Consider the following 19,834-nt stretch of genomic DNA (forward strand, 5'->3'; position numbering starts at 1 on the left):
ATGGATTTTATTATGAGTGTGTTGTGTTTGGGGTTACAAGTCATTTTCCATATGACCATTGTAGATCACTGACGTGCCAAGCAGATTCGATATCCCTATCTTCACAGAGGAGTTCCTGGATCAGAACAAAGGTAATCCATGAACAGAAGAAAAAGCAGTGGTATTTTCTATTTTGAGGCATTGATAATTGAAAGGAAAATAATAAAAATTAACTTTTGATTATGATGCAGAAACTGAAGGTCTGCTGTCATGACCTTTTTGAGATTATCACTTGCACTACTGCTTGTCTTTTCTTTGTTTTTAAGCCACTTTTTTATCCAGAATGTTCAGTAGAAAATATTGTGCAATATTATTCTATTTATCCGCTTCCACAAAAGACTGTAAAGTTGGCATAAGGTTTCAAGTTAAAAAGTGTACTAGTTGTCGAGATTAAATTAATTTTTACGACTTGTCCTGCGAGCCTTCCTGGTCTTCCGTGTTATACCTATTTGACATAATACTAAAGGGAACACTCCAAGTCATGATCTCCAAGTCTCAATCTACTTTTATATAAATGTCCTTAAAGCAAGGGAGGCCGAGCTGAGACGGCTTCGTAAGGCTAACATTGAGTTTGAGGAGCAGAACGCAGTGCTGCAGCGACACATAAAGGACATGTACAACGCCAAGGAGCGCCTGGAGGCTGAGCTGGGAAAGGACGAGAAGCGCACGCAGGCCCTTCAGCAACATTTACTGGCCATCAAACACACACTAGTGAACAGTCTGTCATCAATACCTTTGCCAGGTTAGTTCTCATTCGGTTGTATTTTGACTCTTTGATCGTAAAATTCTCGAAAGCTAAAGTGAATGCAGTGTTTCCCAAACAGTACCAAATATTGTCAAAGAAATTGTTTTTAAGGTTGAATCTCCAAACAATTAGATTTGTTTTTTTAAGATGTGTGAATGGATTGGATTGGGTTGGATTGTCTTTTGTTGTGGGCTTTGTTTTTAACAGGCACAGGAGAAACAGCTTCTCTCGGGAACCTGGATTCATACCTGGGTCGCCTCAGTGGAGCGATAGAAGGAAACCCACAGAAGCACCGTGTTCTCCTCACCCAGCTCAGAGAAGTATTTTCTCATATAGACAGGTAACTAAGACACCGAACTTGACTATGACTATGATACATAAAATCAATACCATATACTCACGTCAATGTTTGGAAAATTATATTGCTGGATTTTATAATAATTTGTGATTTGATGATACGTTTTCTATGTCATTATATATTTTTTATTTCAAAATATCAGGCAGGTTTATTTACAAGTCTTTGTCAGTTGTAACTGTGAACATCTTGATCATACTACAGTATATATATTTTTAAATATGTCAGATTTTTTTGTAACCGTTAAAAATGTTTTCTCTTTTGCATGTGCATGTCAGTGAGAAGTTGTGAGACCTGAGAGAAGTTTTGAGGACATTCCTACACAGAGCCCTTCATTCCCGCTTCACAGAGATGTAAGGTCAACAGAACTGGTTACAATTCCACTTATAGACTATCTCAGAAAAGATAGTAACGGCAATAGTACAATGACAAACACTAGACAAGACCACTCACGGAACACATTCTCATTTCTTGATTATGTATGAGTGTTATCATGCTGGGTATTTTGTTTAAGTCAGTGTGAATCAGTGTGGCGGTGTTTTTACTCTATGAATTTGATTTCGTCTAAAATATTTCTTACATATCAAATCCCATTAGTAAGTTTGAATGGACAATATGTGGCTCTGTATTAAAAAAATACCTGCTGGACTTTGACTTGTAAAAACGCACCAGACTATCACTCACCTTGCGTTCAGTGCCAGTTTGGCCTGTACTACGTGAGTGTGCTAAACTGGAAGGGAGTAGAGAAATCATTTTTAAAGTGTACATACGATACATGTGTGAATTTACATTCATATTTACATTCACGATGTTGTGGGATCAATTGGCATTTTATCATTTGTTTATTGTCTGTCTGTCAGGAACGGGTCTCTCCTGAGAATATGACCTCGTGTCTAAGCGAGACTACCTGTAAAAATAAAGGATAATTGGAAATGAAATTTGACAGAATATTATATATGTTTGTGAAGTATACTTGTATTTTCTTAATGTCCATTACACCATTGTTTTAAACAAGGTATTTGTGTGTAGCACTGCTAAACTACAAACAACAAATGAAGAATTTGTTAACTTTGTTCACTTCATTGTCACGTTTTTGACCTCAGATTCGTCTCAGAACCTTTTGACTTACTTTTGAATATGTACAAATAGTTGCACACATACACTTAATAAATGTGTACCTTATGAATGTGTTAAATTGAAATTTTGACATAAACGGTAGATAAAAGCTATATACATTAGCATATCATCCTTACTCTAAAATTAATTAAGATGGGTTTAGCAATTGCGAAAAAGAGATCGGTTCTCTTAAAATGTACCTTTTTTACAAAAAAGAAATGAATGTATGAAATGTTCTATCGTATCATTATATCATCTGCTCTCATGATACAGTATATTGTAAGTGAAATGTTTTTTTTCTCCGTTGTTTTGGACTGCACCACATGTTGTACACCAGCAGAGGGAGATGTTGTCTCGCAGCACAGAACGTTTTAAACCAGAGTTTTTCTCAAATTGCAGAAGAAGTTGATTGACTTTATGAGGAAACCGAACGTCCCCAGATCCAGGCTGATATTAACACGCTGTAACAATGTATCTTTTAAGTCTCAACACTTTAACGACAACTTGACACAGTCACATGTGTTGGTAAAACTGGCTGCAATTCAGTCCCAATCAGAATCTCAGTGCCAGTCAGTCAGTCTTTCTTTGTCAGTATTTTTTTATTGTCATAAAACAGATCTGATTTCACTAACTCGTGACGAATTTTCTTTTTGTTTTAAAAAGGTGTACTGTTAGAACACCAAATAATTATTTTCAAGACTTATTTGTATTTGATATATATGTATTTTGAAATTGCAGAGGGAGGGCTTAATAATCAGATGTTTAAAGATCTACGCCTCCTCCAACACACCACGCTGCCACTTCCCTGACGTCACCGCCAGGAACTGTCCACGCGGCGATGGTGCTGAAACTGATAAAGATGGCTGTGTGGTGGGGAGCGAACAGCTCAGAGAGAAGGCGGTAGCCCAGAAGGATGCCAGATTTAGAGAGACGACGTTAACGAAAGACGAACAGTGACTGCCAGGCTCTACAGGCGCGGAGGTCTGTGTCTGATCGGTGTGACGACGGCAGACTTCTCCTTCTCCATCACTCTCGCTTTACACATCGCCTTGAACGCCGTGAGACTGCATAAGAAAACCTGTGATAGAGCTGGACACTGTACTCGAGGCGACTTCAAGAAATGTCATTGCTGTGTGTTGGAGGTAAGAAAACTGTGGAATAACGACAGCGATTCTTCCAGCGGTATCGATATAAGAGCCATTTTAACGGCTACGCCTTTGGTTAGAAAAAAAGCCCAACACAAACACGTGTGTGTGTGTGTATATATGCATATATATATATATATATATATATACGTATAACTTAATACAAACAACAATATTTATGAGCCAAACGCCCTTTTTTACTAAGATTTTGATTGATTTTCAGGGTAAAATATTCCCCCCCTGTTGTCAGCCATGACATCCGGGCTTTATTTCGTCAAACTGGTGGTCGATTCATAGATTCATGCACACTGGAAGTCGCTGTCAAATATAGAAATATACAATCTTTTTTCTTTCTTTCTTTCCTTCTTTCTTTCTTTCCTTTTTTTCTCTTTCTCTCATTCTTCTTTCTTTTTGTTTGTTTGATTGTCCTTATGATTTTTGTGTTTTTAATATTGAAAAATATCATTGCTGTCTTTTATACGTTGATTTCAGTCCAAGCGGCAAACCACATTTCTTCACACCACCTCAGTGCAGTGTTCTTTAACAACGTATTCTCTATGGTTTTGTCATGTTACTGAAGGTTCTGGTACTGAAGAGACATTGTTAATAAGTAAAAGAAATTCAAATTTGCTCACAATTTGAGACAATGTCTTTGTAAGTTAAAAAGAGTAAAACTGAAAAACTGTTTTGTTTCCTTTTAGTTGAAAGGCTGTTGCTGTTGGTTGACATGTCAAGAGGAGAGCTGGCATGTTCTTGTATTTTTATAAATGTTACCTCTTACCTCAACAATGTCTGTCCAGCTATACATCAAAATGCTTTATTTTAAATCATTTCACATCATCAGTGGAAAGGAATATTTGTGGAGAATTTTGTTTCGATTTCGTTAGGTCACCTGTCACTCATGTTTGCATTATTTTCATATATTTTCACCTTGTTTTAAAGACCACGTATATTGTTAACGACCAGGATGTCGCTGTATGTTAACACCAGCGATACAGCTGATTGCACAGATGTCAGGATCGAGATTCAGGCTCAGCATGACCCCCTTTATGTCCCCAAGCTTCGTTGGCATAGCAACCAAAGTGGTATTTTAGTGCTGCTGCTATTTTGTCATTAGCTGCTACACGTTCACTCAGATGCAAACCCACCGGGAGGTTTATTTGGATGGTCTGCATTTCATTACATTAATATTGCTGTGAGCAGACTGATTTAATAAAGTGGAGACTGCAGGTGTTCATCTTGGGCTGCACGACAAACCGACAAAGCAGTGATGTGACGTTGCTTTTCTGTGTCTTACCCGCTCGTGTTCATGTACAGCTTTGAACATTTGAACCACAGAAATCTCTTACAGGCATTTAAGATCATGTGGAAGATGACAGAGGAAGGAGGTTTATTGTTTTTTGTTCAAAGTATTAATTGAATTCCAGACTGTAGTTTTCTTCTTGTCCTATTTTAAACAAAAACTGCACATAAGTTGTAATCTTCTGTTTTACTGGAATTGAATTTGTAGCTGTGGGTTATTGAGATATACTTGATCAACACTGTAGATCACGACTACTTGATCTCCAACATTATGATTCAGACTGTTTTGTATGAAACGGTCAGTTTTAAGGTTACGTTAAAGCATGATCTCACATAGTCGTACATGTCCCCCGTCCTGATCAGGTTTGACTCAAATACAAAATCCAATTTGGATTCAGTAACAACAAGGATAATTCTAATCACTGAAATGGGAGCTAGTTGTGTATGTTGCCTGGTTAATAAAATACTAAATAGTAAAGGCTCCACCTAGGGTATCCTGTTGGTACTATCTGGCATGTCTGAAAGATGTTGGTTGCTAAGCACTTATTTATATCTCCACTCTAATCGCTGTTTGAAATAGCCTTGACAAAGCCGACTGTCTCAATGTCCATATGCTTTTCTGCTTTTACCGTAATCAGGTTTTGGCAGCCAAAAGAAATTTCAATAAATAGAAAAATACTATTAACCGCTTAGATTAAAGAATGTAAAAAAAAAAGCAAATCCTGTATTTGCTGTGGAATGGTTATAATTATTCATATTATTCATGGCTTTGCAAAAAAGAAAAAAACACCTACTCCTTTTCCCTCTTCGCTGTCATTACAGAAATGTTGGTTTAGTCTTACTCTGTGAGCTGTAAGTCCTCCCTGCTCCTCTCCCTTCTCCAAACACCCCTTTCTCTCCCCACCCCTGTCACACTGGAGTGGTTATTTTTAGTGTTGGGGATGCAGCTCACTGTGTCTGCACCCAGCTACACAGAGAGATTAATGGAGCACAAGAAAACGAGATAAAAAGGAAGCACACGTGCATACTTGCCACATGGCTGGGGAAGCTCGTAGGAGCGACTGATTGAGAGATTGAAAGGAGACAGACGATTGGCTGATTGTGGGGGAAAGGACAGTGTTTAAAATCAAGGCAGATTGTGAAGCCAGGCTGCATCTGTCATCGACTGTTTGGAGGCGAAAAGAGAAGCCCGGTTCTCCGGTGTGAATTCTGTGAAGGCAGGGGAATGAATCCGGTGTAGTCACGACCTCATCAACTTCAATAAAGGGAACAGAGCATTACTATGAATTTGACTCAAAAGTACACAACCAATCTGCAACACCTGCGTACATGTGTGGTAAATGTAAGGTTTATTGCACCTGTGCTATTTATAGAACATTTGTCCACGGTGTTTATTCTACCTTCGGCTGCTGCTGACGAAGAAGAAAACCAAGAGTCATTTCACCTGCCATTATTATTGGTAGAAGACACTCATTTGGATGCTTGTAATTTAAACAGCTGACTAGAAGAATTACTTTAGAACACCATTGTCATCTTTAAAGATGGTTTTTAGAAAAGAAGCAGAATCAGCTCGGCCTGAAAACTGCAGCTGAGAATGCCACTGTGTAACTGCTGAACGTGGGGATGCTGGGCATCGGCAGGGTGCAGGGGTGAATGAATAATGAAAAGGTCTTTGACGTCACTGTGGTTTGAAAGTCTCTTGTACCTCCAGAGAACCCCCGGTGGAGAAACCAGCAGTAGTTTCCTGGCATCTTCTTATTTTGTTTGTGTCAGACAAAAGAGCGCTCTTTTTTTTGTGCCCATGAAAGAACACATGTGGGTGCCTTGCCTTTCAACTGTAAACTGGCATTATCTGTGCATCTCCTGAGGAACAGGTGACCTCCTCTGTATCTAAACACTGATGTTCTGCCCACACAGAGACAGGTCTGTCACAGACTTCCTTTATAAATGACAGGCTCTTGTTGGACACCAGCCACTCAAATCAACCCACCAGTTACAGACAGAGGGTTGAATATTTGGGATTAGTCAAATTAATACTTTGTTCTTGTTCTTATTCTTGTTCTTATTCTTATTCTTATTTTCTTCACAGTAAAGAAAGGCAAGCTTGATGGACCCCAAGGTAAGCTATGACTTTTCTTATAGAAAACCTCATGTGGAATAAACATTTTTTGTATTGTGTTTTTTTTTTTGATCCACAGAACTGTATGAACAGTGTTTGTCAATTCTTTGTCCCTTTTTAACAGAGAAATTTAACACATACGTGACTCTCAAGGTACAGAATGTTAAAAGCACGACCATCGCTGTGCGTGGCAGTCAGCCATGCTGGGAGCAGGACTTCATGTTGTGAGTGATCTTCTCTCTCTCTCTCTCTCTCTCTCACTTTTTCTGACCACCCCACCCCCTCTCTGGTTCTCTGTCTGTTTGGTTCACAGTAATCAACCGTTAAAAATCTCTGTTAAAATGAAATCAGTAAAAAACCATCACACCATTAGCATACCACTCCATTTGACCTCTGACCTTCTGACCTACAAGTAATTCTCTTGTGAATCTTTTCCAAACATGCCGCGATCAGTGAAATAAACCGACTAGATCTGGGCCTAACAGTGGAGGTTTGGAATAAGGGGCTGATCTGGGACACCATGGTTGGCACCTTATGGATACCACTGAGCAGCATACGGCAGTCTAATGAGGTATGTCGCCGTGGTTTACCCAGAATTACTGTTGTTGGTGATTGGTCAGTGTCATCTACTGTCTCACAAGTTCAAATTAAGTGTGTGTAATTACTACATATAGAACACCCACAATAAGACAAGGCCCTTCTTACAGCCTCTCACACTGTAATAACAGGGTGACATCACGACAGATGCACATTCACCGACTGCACTGACTCAACAAATATATAAATATAAACACAACAAATATATAAATATAAATGCAATAAATACATAACTATAAATGCAACAAATATATAAATATAAACTCGATAAATATATAAATATGAACGCAACAAATATATAGAAATATAAATGCAACAAATATATAAATATATAATCAACAAATATATAAATATAAACTCAACAAAAATATAAATATAAACTCAACAAATATATATAAATAAAAATATATAATATTTTTTAAATGTATGCTGAATGTCCTTGTTTTTTTTATGTGGCCTTGTCTGTTATCTTCACATGCTAAAACAAAACAAAACAAAAACACTTTCTTACAGTATTTTGTTTATTTCTTTTGTTTCGTTTGTTTTTATTTTCCCTTCCAGGAGGGTCCAGGCCAGTGGCTCACCCTGGACTCCAACGTTATCATGGCTGAGAATGAGATTTGCGGAACCAAAGACCCAACTTTTCACAGACTGCTGCTCGACACCCGCTTCGAACTGCCTCTAGGTTTGACCTTTCCTTTCCTGGCCTTTGTATTCGCTGTTGTTTTGCCAGTTTGTTTGACCTGTAGAGTGATAGTTTAATGTGCTTCAGCAGCGGTTCTCAATTAAAGTCATTGTCAAAGACAAACAAGTCAAACTACAAATACTACGGCTTGAATGTTTTTACTACAGCTCTATTCCCTATTACTTGTGCTTCAGCATAACTACTGCTAGAGGTTAGGACTGTTGTCAACTTAAACTTAAAACTTAAAATGACCTGAATAATTTGAAGAGCACAGATCTTATGACAGGTGCACTTCCTGTGCAGATGGACCAGTTGAAATGGGAGCCCAGATTTCCATCTTCACGTTAACTTACCACACTCTGTTAAAGTCAATACATTTTCTTTTGGGGTTTTTTTTGTATGTTCAGAGTGTAATCTTGTTTGTCTTCTGTTTCCTGTGTGCTGCAGACATTCCTGAAGAAGAGGCCCGATACTGGGCCAAGAAACTTGAACAGCTTAACGCCATGAGAGATCAAGATGTAAGAACCGTCCTCACGTTCCCCCTACTCTTTTTACACCATTTACCGCAGTCTCTCCAATTTTGATTCTTTTGTCATTTTACATTTTTATTTCTATCCCTACGTTAAAATAGTTTACATTCATAAACATTGTGATGGACATTCCTCTATTTTTTCCTTCTCAGTATGCCAATCAAGAAGAACACGAACAACCTCTACAAGCGCCTTCCAATCAGTGCTGTGAGTATCAATGACAAATTTGTCTCAGTTTTCCTTCCTTCCTCCTTGTCTGTTCCAGTGCACTGACTTATGAAAGAGTGAGACTAGATAAGACTAATGGATAAAAGAGTAGGTGCCAAACCGGTGTGAAAAGAAAGGCAAGACTGTCTGTGCGATCATTTTAATCTAAACATCTGACATACTGATGATGATGATGATGATGATGCTGATAATGTCACAGGAAGTCAGTGGATAGAGCACATACAAGGATGTGTTGATGCAGCGAGGGTGATGGATATTTACCAACTTCTTCATGCTCTTCATGCTTTCGAGGCAATACTTTTAGGGATACATTTGTACATGTTTTGGCTTACTGAAACTGGGACCAATATATGGCTCACATTTAATTTGTTTTTGTTTGTTTTTTTTACTTGCAGGTAACTGGAATCTGTGGGGAGATCAACAAAGTGCGTTTTTTTTTTATGTGCCTTTTTAATGACCTGGAATTCTTCAGTTTGTTTTCTGTTTTTACTGATTTTACTATATATATGTATCATAGACCCTTGCAGGTTTAGCTATAAACAAATAGTGGTTCTAAAGTGCAGCGATTATCACGCCTGCTTACGTATTGGCCCTACACTCCATGTAGTTCTGTTGCAGCAGGTCTGCTGTTAACACTGTTTCCCCAGTGTGGGATCAATGCCGTTCTTGTCATGTTTGAAAAATAGTGGATATGTAAATGTAAAACTGCAATGCAAAAATAATTGACATGGTTCAGACCACGGTTGTTCCTGGTTACGCCATGTTGTTTCATTTGTGAACAGATGAGGATCCAGACAGCGCTGTGGATGACAGGGACAGTGACTACCGCAGTGAGACCAGTAACAGCATCCCGCCCCCGTACTACACCACCTCTCAGCCCAACGCCTCCATGCACCAGTACCCCATGAGAAACCAGCAGTACAGACACTCCTACAGTGATGAAATCCATGATCTTGATTACGATCACAGAGCCATGAGGTAACAAGCACCAACAGCCGCTACAAAACTTGTTTTTTTTTTTAATTATTCCGAATCAAATTCTAAGCCGCCGCCGCCACCAGATGTCCGCAAAAATGAGGTGGCCGCGTTGATCCAATTCAAATATGGTTTATGGTTATGGTCAAATATGGAAACATTGAAAGTGTAAATCGGCGTGTATACGAGAAATGGACACTCTTTGTTATTAGCACTAAGACATCTTTGGAATATAATTATAGTTTACATTATGTACAACAAACGCACTGTTTAATTTGATTTTACAGTTCCATCAAGAACAACTTGTGTGCAGTGTTGATTCCAGAATTAGCATCAAACACAGTGTGTGAAGCGGATTAGATTCCTTTATCATTTTTAAATGATCACCCATGTAGCCAGCAGGTGGGACAAAAGTGATTCATGCAGAACATTTAGGACTTTCATTTCCATGTTAATATATATATATATTTTGTAAATAAAGACGTCCAGGTTTTGCACCGTTAGACACTTGAGACCTCGTTGCCATGTGTTGTTCCATTTGTTGTCCCACTGCGCTCTTCTCCCCGAGAGAATAAGCCAGGCCTCGGTGAATACAAGCATGCGGGGCCAGGCCCTTCTTGTATACAGCTCATGTATGCAGTAGGCCTTTGTTGTTGTTTTCTGTCATTCGTGAGTTTGTCATTCTCTTCAGTGTTGTGTTGATGTCAGATGTGTGAGCATCAGAAATACCAGGTGAGGATATTATTGGCCCAGTGTCAGCTTCATGTCAGTCCATGTTTTTTTGACATAGAGTGAAAAAGTGATGAAACCTTTTCCTGTTCATACTGGGGAAAAGGAAATCATTTTTGATTGATCGAGTTGAGATTTGCATTGCATTAATCAGAACAGGAATACAATTTATTCATTATATAGTAGTGGTATTACATTAGTATAAGTGGCGCACACATGCAAAAGATCATCGTGCTCTGTTTCATTGATTCAGTATTCTGTGAAATAGGGAATGTATTTCTACAATCGAGAAGTCTGAAGAGAGTGGTATGCAGAAGTTACAATTCGAAACCTGTGTCTAATTTTAAAGGAGGAATAATTACAGTTTGAAAAATAACTTCCCAATTCATACAAGACTTTAATCTTTTTTGTTTGTTTGTTTTATTTTGCTAATTTCCAAACCTGCCTTTTTTCCTGTCAGGGCAGATGCTCACTTTCATTAGAGCTTTTCTCATTTCTGCACTGAGCTCTACTGATGCTCCTCTCCTGCCTCTTCCCTCCTCCTCACCTTCCTCCTCTTACCAGACGCTATTATAGTTTAGACTCGGCCACCAACGGGCGCAGTGATATCGACTCAGCCTCAGGGTCGAGCCAGCACACCAGTCGTCAGTATTCTCTAGACAGTAGGCACTCACTGTCCAATAGGTGGGTCTCTGTACCTCTTCTCCAAACCCTCCTCTTCTTCTTCCTGTTGCTCCGGCCTGTGACTCAGTCTCGCTGTGACGTCAGTGATGGACTTGTCCTGTCCTCCTCGCTCGCTGTGCTTTTGCATGCATGCCTTCTTGCCCTCTCTCTGTATATGTATATGGTCTGTATATAAAGTATTTATTAATGTATTTTGATTGGAAAACAAATGGTCCTGCATCCATCAGTGTTTCTGGCCAAAAAAAAAATCACAAATAATTCACAGTACCAATATAATGTATATTTGACACTGTAAAGCCCTGATAAGGTTTCTGCTGTTTTCTTCCTTGTCTTATATTTTATACTGTGAGCCATGTGACAGAATATGAAAAAAAAGAGAAAAAAATGTTTGGGGAAAAATGGCACAATAAATCTGCGAGTTAGTTAGAGAGTCGGTGCAGTCGATGAATGTGCATCTGCCGTGATGTCACCCTGTTATTACACCGTGAGAGGCTTTAAGAAGGGCCCTGTCTTATTGTGGGTGTTCCACATGTGATAATTATACAGACCTAATTTGAACTTGTGCGAGACAGCAGGAGGACACTGACCAAATAGTGGGGTCCTTCAGGCCAGAACAGGTCGTCTTCATTTCAACCCTACTTCTTTATGTGCGTGTGTGTGGATGTGTGTGTTTGTTAATTAGTTTGTTTCTCAGAAAGGAGGCAGATGTGTGCTTCCACGCAATCATTCGTCACTGTCTGTTGGGTAGAAGAGGTTGTGAGATAAGTGATGAATAGAGTGGAACACAGTGTCATAATTGAAAGCTTTTGTTAATTTTTTTTTTACATGTGTCTTATTGTCATTTATCCTGCACTAGGCGTTACTCAACTAACAGGGCGGTTACCAATATATAGAAAATATAATAAAAAACACAGTGTGTGTGGTGTGTCTCCTGCCAGGGAAATGATCTTCTCCCTCTCATTCGTTTTCTATGATTCGTAAACATCCACCTTTTTAGTGTAGTTTTCAGATTTTTTTGTTCCACTTTGTCTGCTTTAATATCCAGCAAGTTAAGATCTGCCATATCTTCTATCTTTTAACTTTACCGTATATCCTGTAAGAGAACGTCTGATCTGATCCTTCGTTGTGCTTTCCCCAAAATGATCATGCTTTTCTTTTCGTCACTGGTCGACATTCTTGGCACCAACATTGAATCCTAAAGTGTCGTCCAACCTCTAAATCCAACTTTGGAGACATTTGCTTTTAAACCCGTTCAGGAGTCTTTTGTTAATAACACACATCTCTTGCTCCCTTTAGTCCCACAGACAGTCGCTACGCCTCATCGGGCGAGTTGAGTCGAGGCAGCTCCCAACTCAGCGAGGAGTTTGTACCGGAGGATGGCGAGAGTTTGCGGGGCTCAGAGTTTTACGAAGAAAACGACTCCTACCACTCCTGCCACTCCTCTGTCAGCTATGGGAAAGAGGATTCTCCACGCTGGGACGGCGAAGACCACCAGAGTGTCTACAGCGACGACGAAGGCTATCTCAAAGATGGAGAAAGGGAGGGCACGCTGTATGATGAAGAAGGAGACATGTACAGAGAGGATGGGGATTTTAACTACGAAGACGAGGAAAAGATTCCATATGAGGGAGAAGAAGTTCCGTATCCCCGTGACAGCACCCTTGGTGAACTCCAGGAACCGTCCTACAGCCCCGCGAGCACCGCTGCCTCTCTGATGCCACCCTCTGATGGTCAGTCCAGCAGGCCACCTCTGGAGAAGCAGACCTCGTTACATCAACCACACCCGGCCACTGATCAGCTCCAGCCCCAGACCAGTGCCGCGGGTCCACCTCCCGCCTCACAGAGTGACTCGTTACCCGCCTTCACTTCAGACTCCAACAAATCCAACTTTGCACTATTACAGCCCGACATCACCACGACCTCCACTCCTAATTGTACAGCAGCAGCCGTCTCTAAGACCCCCGAGTTTCAGCACCAAACCGAGTCAACGCCGCAGGAACCTAAGCCCCCAAAACAGATGGCAGTGGCAGAAAGGGTGTCTCCACCTGCGGAGGAGAAAACAGTGGAGCCTCCTCCTCCATGGTGAGGGAAACCTCAGAAAGAATATACACTGTCGTGCTGCTTCAGTTAAATTGTTAACAATCAGCCCTTCAGTGTCAGTTTATATACTGTTCCCCAAATGAACTGAGTAAATAACGGTCAATTTTCTATTATCCAGATGAAAGGAGGACGATATTTATATATTATAAGACAAATTAAAAAAAAAAAAAACTAAAAATAACTATTGACTTTATTCATCACGTCACCTGGGTTACTCAGGAGGACAGTTACAGGAAATTATAAGACTGGGGTGTATTTTTATCTTTATCTTATGTTTAGCCCACGAGCTAACCGAGCTAGGTATCTGCTGTCTTTTTTATTGTTGAGTCTTGACATTTTGAGCTTTTGTACATGTAGGATTTCCTTTTGTTCGTGTAGGTACATGATAAATTTAAAGAAACATGTTAGCCTTAAGTTAATTTTTCATGGCTAACATTTTTACTGAATCAGCTGGCTGGGCGTTAGCTAAGTAAGGTATGAATTAACATACAACTGCTATAATAATTACAAACTTTGGTGTGATCAAATGTAATATTTATCTACATGTATACGTTTATTTAAAGTCAAAATGTCCAAAAACAAAAAAGCCATAAGGCCCTATTGGCCTCAAACTGATAAAGCTAACAGGAGCATAAATATACATCATTATAATTGTTCAGTCTGTTCTTAGGTTTTCTATGTTTTTTGTTTATTTATTTCTTTATTTTAATGTAATGTAATGGATGCAACATATTCTCTGTAATAGTTTTGAAAGAGCTATGTAAAAAAAAAGTAGTAACCATAGCTGTAACAGCCTGTTTATATATATATACACACACACACACACATATATATATATATATATACTGTATATCTATCTATCTATCTATCTATATATATATATATATATATATATATATATATACTGTATATATATGTGTGTGTGTGTGTATATTATATCTACACAGAATTTACAGATGGAAGAAGATAAAAGATACAGAAGATACATAAGTGAGAGAAATCAGATAGAATCCAAAAATTTGAAATGGAAATGTCAAAATGACAGCAGGGGCAGTGGTGGCTTAGTGGTTAAGGAAGCGGACTTGGGAAGGCTCCTGTCCACCAGCTGCCAAGTTACCACTGAGGTGCTCTGAGCATGGCATCTCCCCACATACTACTCCCCGGGCGCTTATAAGCTGCCCACTGTTCACTTTGGTGATGGGTTAGAGGTCACATTGACAACACATCACAATGACAAATAATTCACTTTCACTTTCAAAAGCATTAAATGTATAACAAACAACCATGTTTTATTGTTATGCAGCAGAGGGCTCAAAGACGGCTTAGAGAGGAAGAGATAGCAGCACGTGAAATACAAAAGTGTATGAATTAATTCTGCTTAAGTGACGACAGCAACAATAAGCCAAAAATCTCTAACATGGACATCTGCATTTTTGCAGCTTTCCAAAGAGAGAAGTCATGGAGCCCGGTCCTGCCAGAGCCAAAGCCAACTGGCTCAGACTTTTTAGCAAAGTGCGACTTCAGCTACAAGAGGTAGAGCTCTGTGTGTTTCTTTCCAAGAACTTTAATGACGTTTGTGTTTTGTTTTAAATGCCAAACAACTCTATTTATACAAATGAGGAAATCATAATACCATTAATGTTGGTCCCTTGTAATTCGGCTTTCTCTGTTGGTGTAGCTCAGGCATGAGCAAAATATGGCCCGGGGGCCGAATACGGCCCACTTGGCTTTTTAATCTGGCCCGCCAGACATATCCAAATGTATGTTTTTTGGTTTATATTATCATTATACTTGTACCTTTTCCCTGCAATGTCCACCTTTTCCCAGTAGATTGTGTAGAAAAGCTCATTTATCTTAGTTTATCCGAATGCTCCATCTGTCTGCTCCTGACTTGGACGCCCTGTCAAAATGTAGGACCCGTTTTAGCCCACGCCTGGTGTAGCTGCTGCTCCTCTATTGTCTCTATTGTTCCACCATTGTTTTCAATTGATGGTTGTTATGGTTGTTTATGCAGCATTGTCTTGTGACTGTTTTATTGTTTCTGTTCACCTTTGTTTTGTTTTGCCATGTCATTATTTTCTTTTCAGTTGTTTGCCATCCCGTAGTGATTTTTTTATGTAGTCCAGTCTGGTTACCCGTGGCTGGAGCGAACAGGTGGGTGTGGTCAAGAGTGTGTTAGTCAGTCTGATTCATTCTGTGCAAACTTAACAACTTACAGTTATATAAGAAGAGTTAACCAAGACAGTGGAGGAGAAAAAAAAACCTGTGTGACTCTGACAGCCTGGCGTTTCGACAGCTCATAATTATTTCCAGGCCTCAGAGTGATGCGGGGCTAGTGCTGGCTGTCAGTTTCCCAGCAGGCTGTCAGACAAAGAGTGTCTTTCCATAATGGACCAGATAGAATTAGAAGAATGATTACATGGATAGCCATCTGGCTGTAATCTACTTCTACTCTGAAACACAACAAAGTCATCGCTCATGTCGGTATTTACAGAATAACAAGGAGGACATAATTCAGATGTACGGTCCGTCCCCACGGCCTGTTTTTGTAACATTGTTCGTAGTGTTTTATTGTTCTTGTTAAATATAATAATAATGAACCTCCACATAGAGTAGTTGAAGTCCTGGCCTGTTTGTTTTTCTTCCCTCATTTCTCTCTGTGTCCACAGGCCCGAGGAGAAAGTGTCGGCATTGCCTCTCTTCTTTTATCGGCGGGGTAAGAAGCTGTGATGCCGTCGCTCCTACAGATATTTTAAATTTTTTACAACTTTCTTATCAAATGTGAAGTCTGTGTCCATAATATCTGACTTGTTCCATATTCCAGTTCATTTCTATAGTTTCGGTAATGACTCTAAATCTGTGTGTGTGCCCTTGTCTGGTCGGCAGAATGGGCGGTGCACTCTATAGCATTGACAGCATGCCCGACCTGAGGAAGAGGAAGGCTATGCCTCTGGTCAGCGACCTGGTGAGTTTCTCTGCTAATTGTTTTAGGTTTACATGACAACGTGTCTCACATTTTTCCAAACCATCTTTCACTGCCTTCATCAGTTTGTACTTTCATTTCTCTGGTCCAACTCCTTTTTCCATCAGGTTGGGGATCCTAGGCCTGAAAATAGTTTTGGAAATGAACATATTTTCTATTATTTCTAAGTTTAACTACATGAAATACATTATTAAATATCTCATGCTGGTTGGAGATATCTGGTATCAGCTGAGAAGTACGATCTTCGGTATTTGTGTCATTCGTACTTTACTCAAATTTACAGCGTGTGGCTTTTCTCCTTTCAGATAAATTGACAGTATTCACTTAAAGAAAACAGAACTCACAATAAAAGTTATTGTGTACAGACTCAACTGTACATTTTTAAAATTCTGTCTAGAAATTGTACTCCCTTTGATTCTTTTTTAATTTTAAATTCCCTTTTCCTCCCACCGTCACCCTCTGCCACAGGCAATGGTAAGTAAAACTATTTCCTTTTTTTACTATTTTTTTTAATAATCGTATATCGTATATTCACTTTCAATACTGACATCTGGTTTTCTACACTGGCGTATCCGTCACTGATCAAAGATGTCGGCTTGTTTTTCTGTTATCACTTATATTTATTTTTTTGTGTCGACTCCTTGTGCTTTAGCCCTTATTCAGACCTGTCACTGAGTCTATTTCTCATTCCGGTTCATTGTCATTTCAAAGATACGACACCTCGATAGACTCGACTTTTACCTATTAGTACAATTTTAAAAAACAAAACAATAGACTGAAAATCATTTTGTTTCTCCCGTCGTCCAGTCTTTGGTCCAGAACTCCAGGAAAGCTGGCATCACCTCAGCCCTGACATCCAGCACCCTCCATAATGAAGAACTGGTCAGTGCTCCTGTTACACTGTTAAACCAGATCAAAGGTTTGAACACCAGCTCTTCTGACCTTGCTTCTTTCTTATCGGTGACCTCGCAGAAGAGTCATGTCTATAAGAAGACCCTGCAGGCACTCATCTATCCCATCTCCTGCACCACTCCACATAACTTTGAGGTGTGGACGGCCACCACCCCCACCTACTGCTACGAGTGTGAGGGACTCCTGTGGGGCATCGCCAGGCAGGGCATGCGCTGCACGGAGTGTGGCGTCAAATGCCATGAAAAATGTCAAGACTTACTCAACGCAGACTGTTTGCAAAGTAAGTTTATTGCGTTTATTGAAACATTTTCATTTAATAACAATTAGCATGATGAGTAAATAAATAATCAGTTCATTTAAGTATATTTAACATTTATTTTATATTAGAATTTAAGATAATATTAAGAATAATATTAATTTTAAGAGCATGTTTCTATCACTATACAATGTGCAGTATTGTGAGGTATTTAGCTGCGCCTAAAAACCCACACAAGCCTTTCACCCTCCAGTTAATTTTTTAATGTCTTTTTCTGAACTGAACCATTTGGATTGCGTCCAAAAAGGCAACTGTTTTTCCTGTTTCTTTCTGCCTCAAAAACCTTGCAGACAGGCAGCTTTGTCACTGCACTCTGCATATCATTTAAAATGTCCAACTCCATGCCAACTGGTCTACTCTGAAATTTAAATAAATATTATACGTTCTTGATAAAAACATTTTTACACTCAATTTACACTCACCTTCTAAGTCTTTTATGACGTCTCATTAAAAAATATTTGCTTTCACCTTTACACGACTGATCGCTTTGTCAACATACGCAGGGGCAGCCGAGAAGAGTTCTAAACATGGAGCGGAGGACCGAACCCAGAACATTATCATGGTGCTTAAGGACCGCATGAAGATACGTGAGAGGAACAAACCAGAAATATTTGAACTGATCCAAGAAGTGTTTGCCGTCCCAAAGTCGACCCACGTCACCCACATGAAGCAGATCAAACAGAGCGTGCTCGATGGCACTTCCAAATGGTCGGCGAAGATCAGCATCACAGGTGAGACCTTGGGTTACACACCGATGGTCGTGGCGAGAGCCGGCCAGAAATAATAATCATAAAAATGTCTGAACCTGTCAGTATATGTCACACAGGCCACGTGATGTATTTACTCACTCACAAAATGATAAGTTGAACCTCCGCCGCCGTCTCTCTGTGCAGTCTTGTGTGCCCAGGGTCTGCAAGCCAAGGACAAAACAGGCTCGAGTGACCCATACGTCACTGTCCAGGTGGGAAAGACCAAAAAGAGAACAAAGACCATCTACGGAAACCTCAACCCAGTCTGGGAGGAGACATTTAATTTGTGAGTAATCCTATGATGGAGTGGGTTTTAATAAGGTTTTTTAGTAAATAAATTGTATTGATCAATTATTAGTATTATGGTCTTTATTGTTATTGTAACACGGGGATATTAATTACCAGTATTAATTAATTCCTGCAACGAAAAACAGTAAAATATATGAAATGTAAAAAACGTGTCAGATTACATGATCTTTCTGTAGATTTATACCGTTATCTTGTTTTGCTATCTTTAACTTCAACTGTGGCTCATTTCCCTACTCTGTTGATGCAGTGAGTGCCACAACTCCTCCGATCGCATCAAGGTGCGGGTCTGGGATGAGGACGATGACATTAAGTCCCGGGTAAAGCAGAAATTCAAGAGAGAGTCTGACGACTTCCTCGGTCAGACCATCATTGAGGTCCGTACCCTGAGTGGAGAGATGGACGTCTGGTACAATCTGGGTCAGTGGAACTGCGTCTTCCTGCTGTTCCTTTCTTCTGTCTCTTCATGCCTGGAAGATAAATACGTTTTAACTTTGGTATTTTCTTTGTTTCTTCTCCTCTCACAGACAAACGCACAGACAAATCAGCTGTATCCGGGGCTATACGCATGCACATAAATGTAGAGATCAAAGGAGAAGAGACCGTTGCCCCGTATCATGTTCAGTACACTTGTTTACATGAGGTAAGGGCATCGGGAGTGTCATATATGCATTTTCTGCATACTGTACCTACGTCACTCGGCTACACTAACACAGCGGTGACATCGTAATCTGGGACATCACAAGAGTCTGACGTACACCTGAGTTCCCAAAATAAAACAACACATACCGGTCCTTGGTACAAAAAGGTTGGGCACCGCTGTTCTATAGTAAAGATCTTTTACCACAGCAAAATCTACTTGTTTTGACATCTGCGCTGCTTCCTGCGGAGGTCCCGGCCAGTTGAGGCAGCTTAATCTCTGCGTTTGCTGGAATCAGTACTCAGCCCATTACTCAGAAGTACATTAGTTGAATCTTAACCAGCGAATGACCACTTTTATGGCATCACATAAGTGGCCGTTAACCACAGAGCCTTTACAGAAGCATTAAGGTTCACGCCAGGGCGGCGTTTAAACAGCATTTTAATGCGGAGACACACAATTTCTCTTTCTGTTTACAAAGACAAGGTGGTTAATGAAAACATTTTTGTGTAAAATGAAATACATTCGTATGTTAACTCAAATTTCTCTTCTCTTACATACATCCTTTTGAGCTTTACC

General features: G+C 39.7%; 2 protein-coding genes across 17 annotated transcripts in view; both read left to right on the forward strand.

The window, feature by feature from the left end:
• Positions 1-3,131, forward strand: part of hmg20b (high mobility group 20B) — a 5,414-nt gene extending 2,283 nt beyond the window's left edge. The window contains exons 6-10 of one of the 2 annotated variants that reach the window (XR_003049262.1): positions 65-131; positions 566-781; positions 992-1,124; positions 1,418-1,492; positions 2,994-3,131. Coding sequence is in view for 1 of the 2 variants with exons in the window: in XM_008338579.3 (XP_008336801.1) it covers positions 65-131; positions 566-781; positions 992-1,124; positions 1,418-1,430 (429 nt within the window). In the remaining variant the exon portion in view is untranslated. Of the gene's footprint in view, positions 1-64; positions 132-565; positions 782-991; positions 1,125-1,417; positions 2,883-2,993 lie in introns of those variants that run through there. The other variant, XM_008338579.3, reaches the window with a different exon arrangement.
• Positions 3,132-3,262: 131 nt separating this feature from the next.
• unc13a (unc-13 homolog A (C. elegans)) overlaps positions 3,263-19,834 on the forward strand; it is a 41,815-nt gene continuing 25,243 nt past the window's right edge. For 9 of the 15 annotated variants that reach the window (XR_003049260.1, XR_003049257.1, XR_003049259.1 and 6 more), the window contains exons 1-21: positions 3,263-3,397; positions 6,792-6,821; positions 6,946-7,045; positions 7,275-7,392; positions 7,980-8,103; positions 8,551-8,621; positions 8,786-8,840; positions 9,257-9,286; positions 9,644-9,839; positions 11,130-11,249; positions 12,546-13,331; positions 14,789-14,882; positions 16,019-16,065; positions 16,236-16,314; positions 16,801-16,806; positions 17,140-17,214; positions 17,305-17,524; positions 18,064-18,291; positions 18,454-18,595; positions 18,866-19,035; positions 19,143-19,258. Coding sequence is in view for 11 of the 15 variants with exons in the window: in XM_025054234.1 (XP_024910002.1) it covers positions 3,376-3,397; positions 6,792-6,821; positions 6,946-7,045; positions 7,275-7,392; positions 7,980-8,103; positions 8,551-8,621; positions 8,786-8,840; positions 9,257-9,286; positions 9,644-9,839; positions 11,130-11,249; positions 12,546-13,331; positions 14,789-14,882; positions 16,019-16,065; positions 16,236-16,314; positions 16,801-16,806; positions 17,140-17,214; positions 17,305-17,524; positions 18,064-18,291; positions 18,454-18,595; positions 18,866-19,035; positions 19,143-19,258 (2,829 nt within the window). In the remaining 4 variants the exon portion in view is untranslated. Of the gene's footprint in view, positions 3,398-6,791; positions 6,822-6,945; positions 7,046-7,274; positions 7,393-7,979; positions 8,104-8,550; positions 8,622-8,785; positions 8,841-9,256; positions 9,287-9,643; positions 9,840-11,025; positions 11,250-12,545; positions 13,332-14,788; positions 14,883-16,018; positions 16,066-16,235; positions 16,315-16,800; positions 16,807-17,139; positions 17,215-17,304; positions 17,525-18,063; positions 18,292-18,453; positions 18,596-18,865; positions 19,036-19,142; positions 19,259-19,834 lie in introns of those variants that run through there. The other 6 variants (XM_025054230.1, XM_025054233.1, XM_025054231.1 and 3 more) reach the window with 4 other exon arrangements.

This window comes from Cynoglossus semilaevis, chromosome 2 (assembly GCF_000523025.1).
Source record: "Cynoglossus semilaevis isolate Cse_v1.0 chromosome 2, Cse_v1.0, whole genome shotgun sequence".
NCBI lineage: Eukaryota > Metazoa > Chordata > Actinopteri > Pleuronectiformes > Cynoglossidae > Cynoglossus > Cynoglossus semilaevis.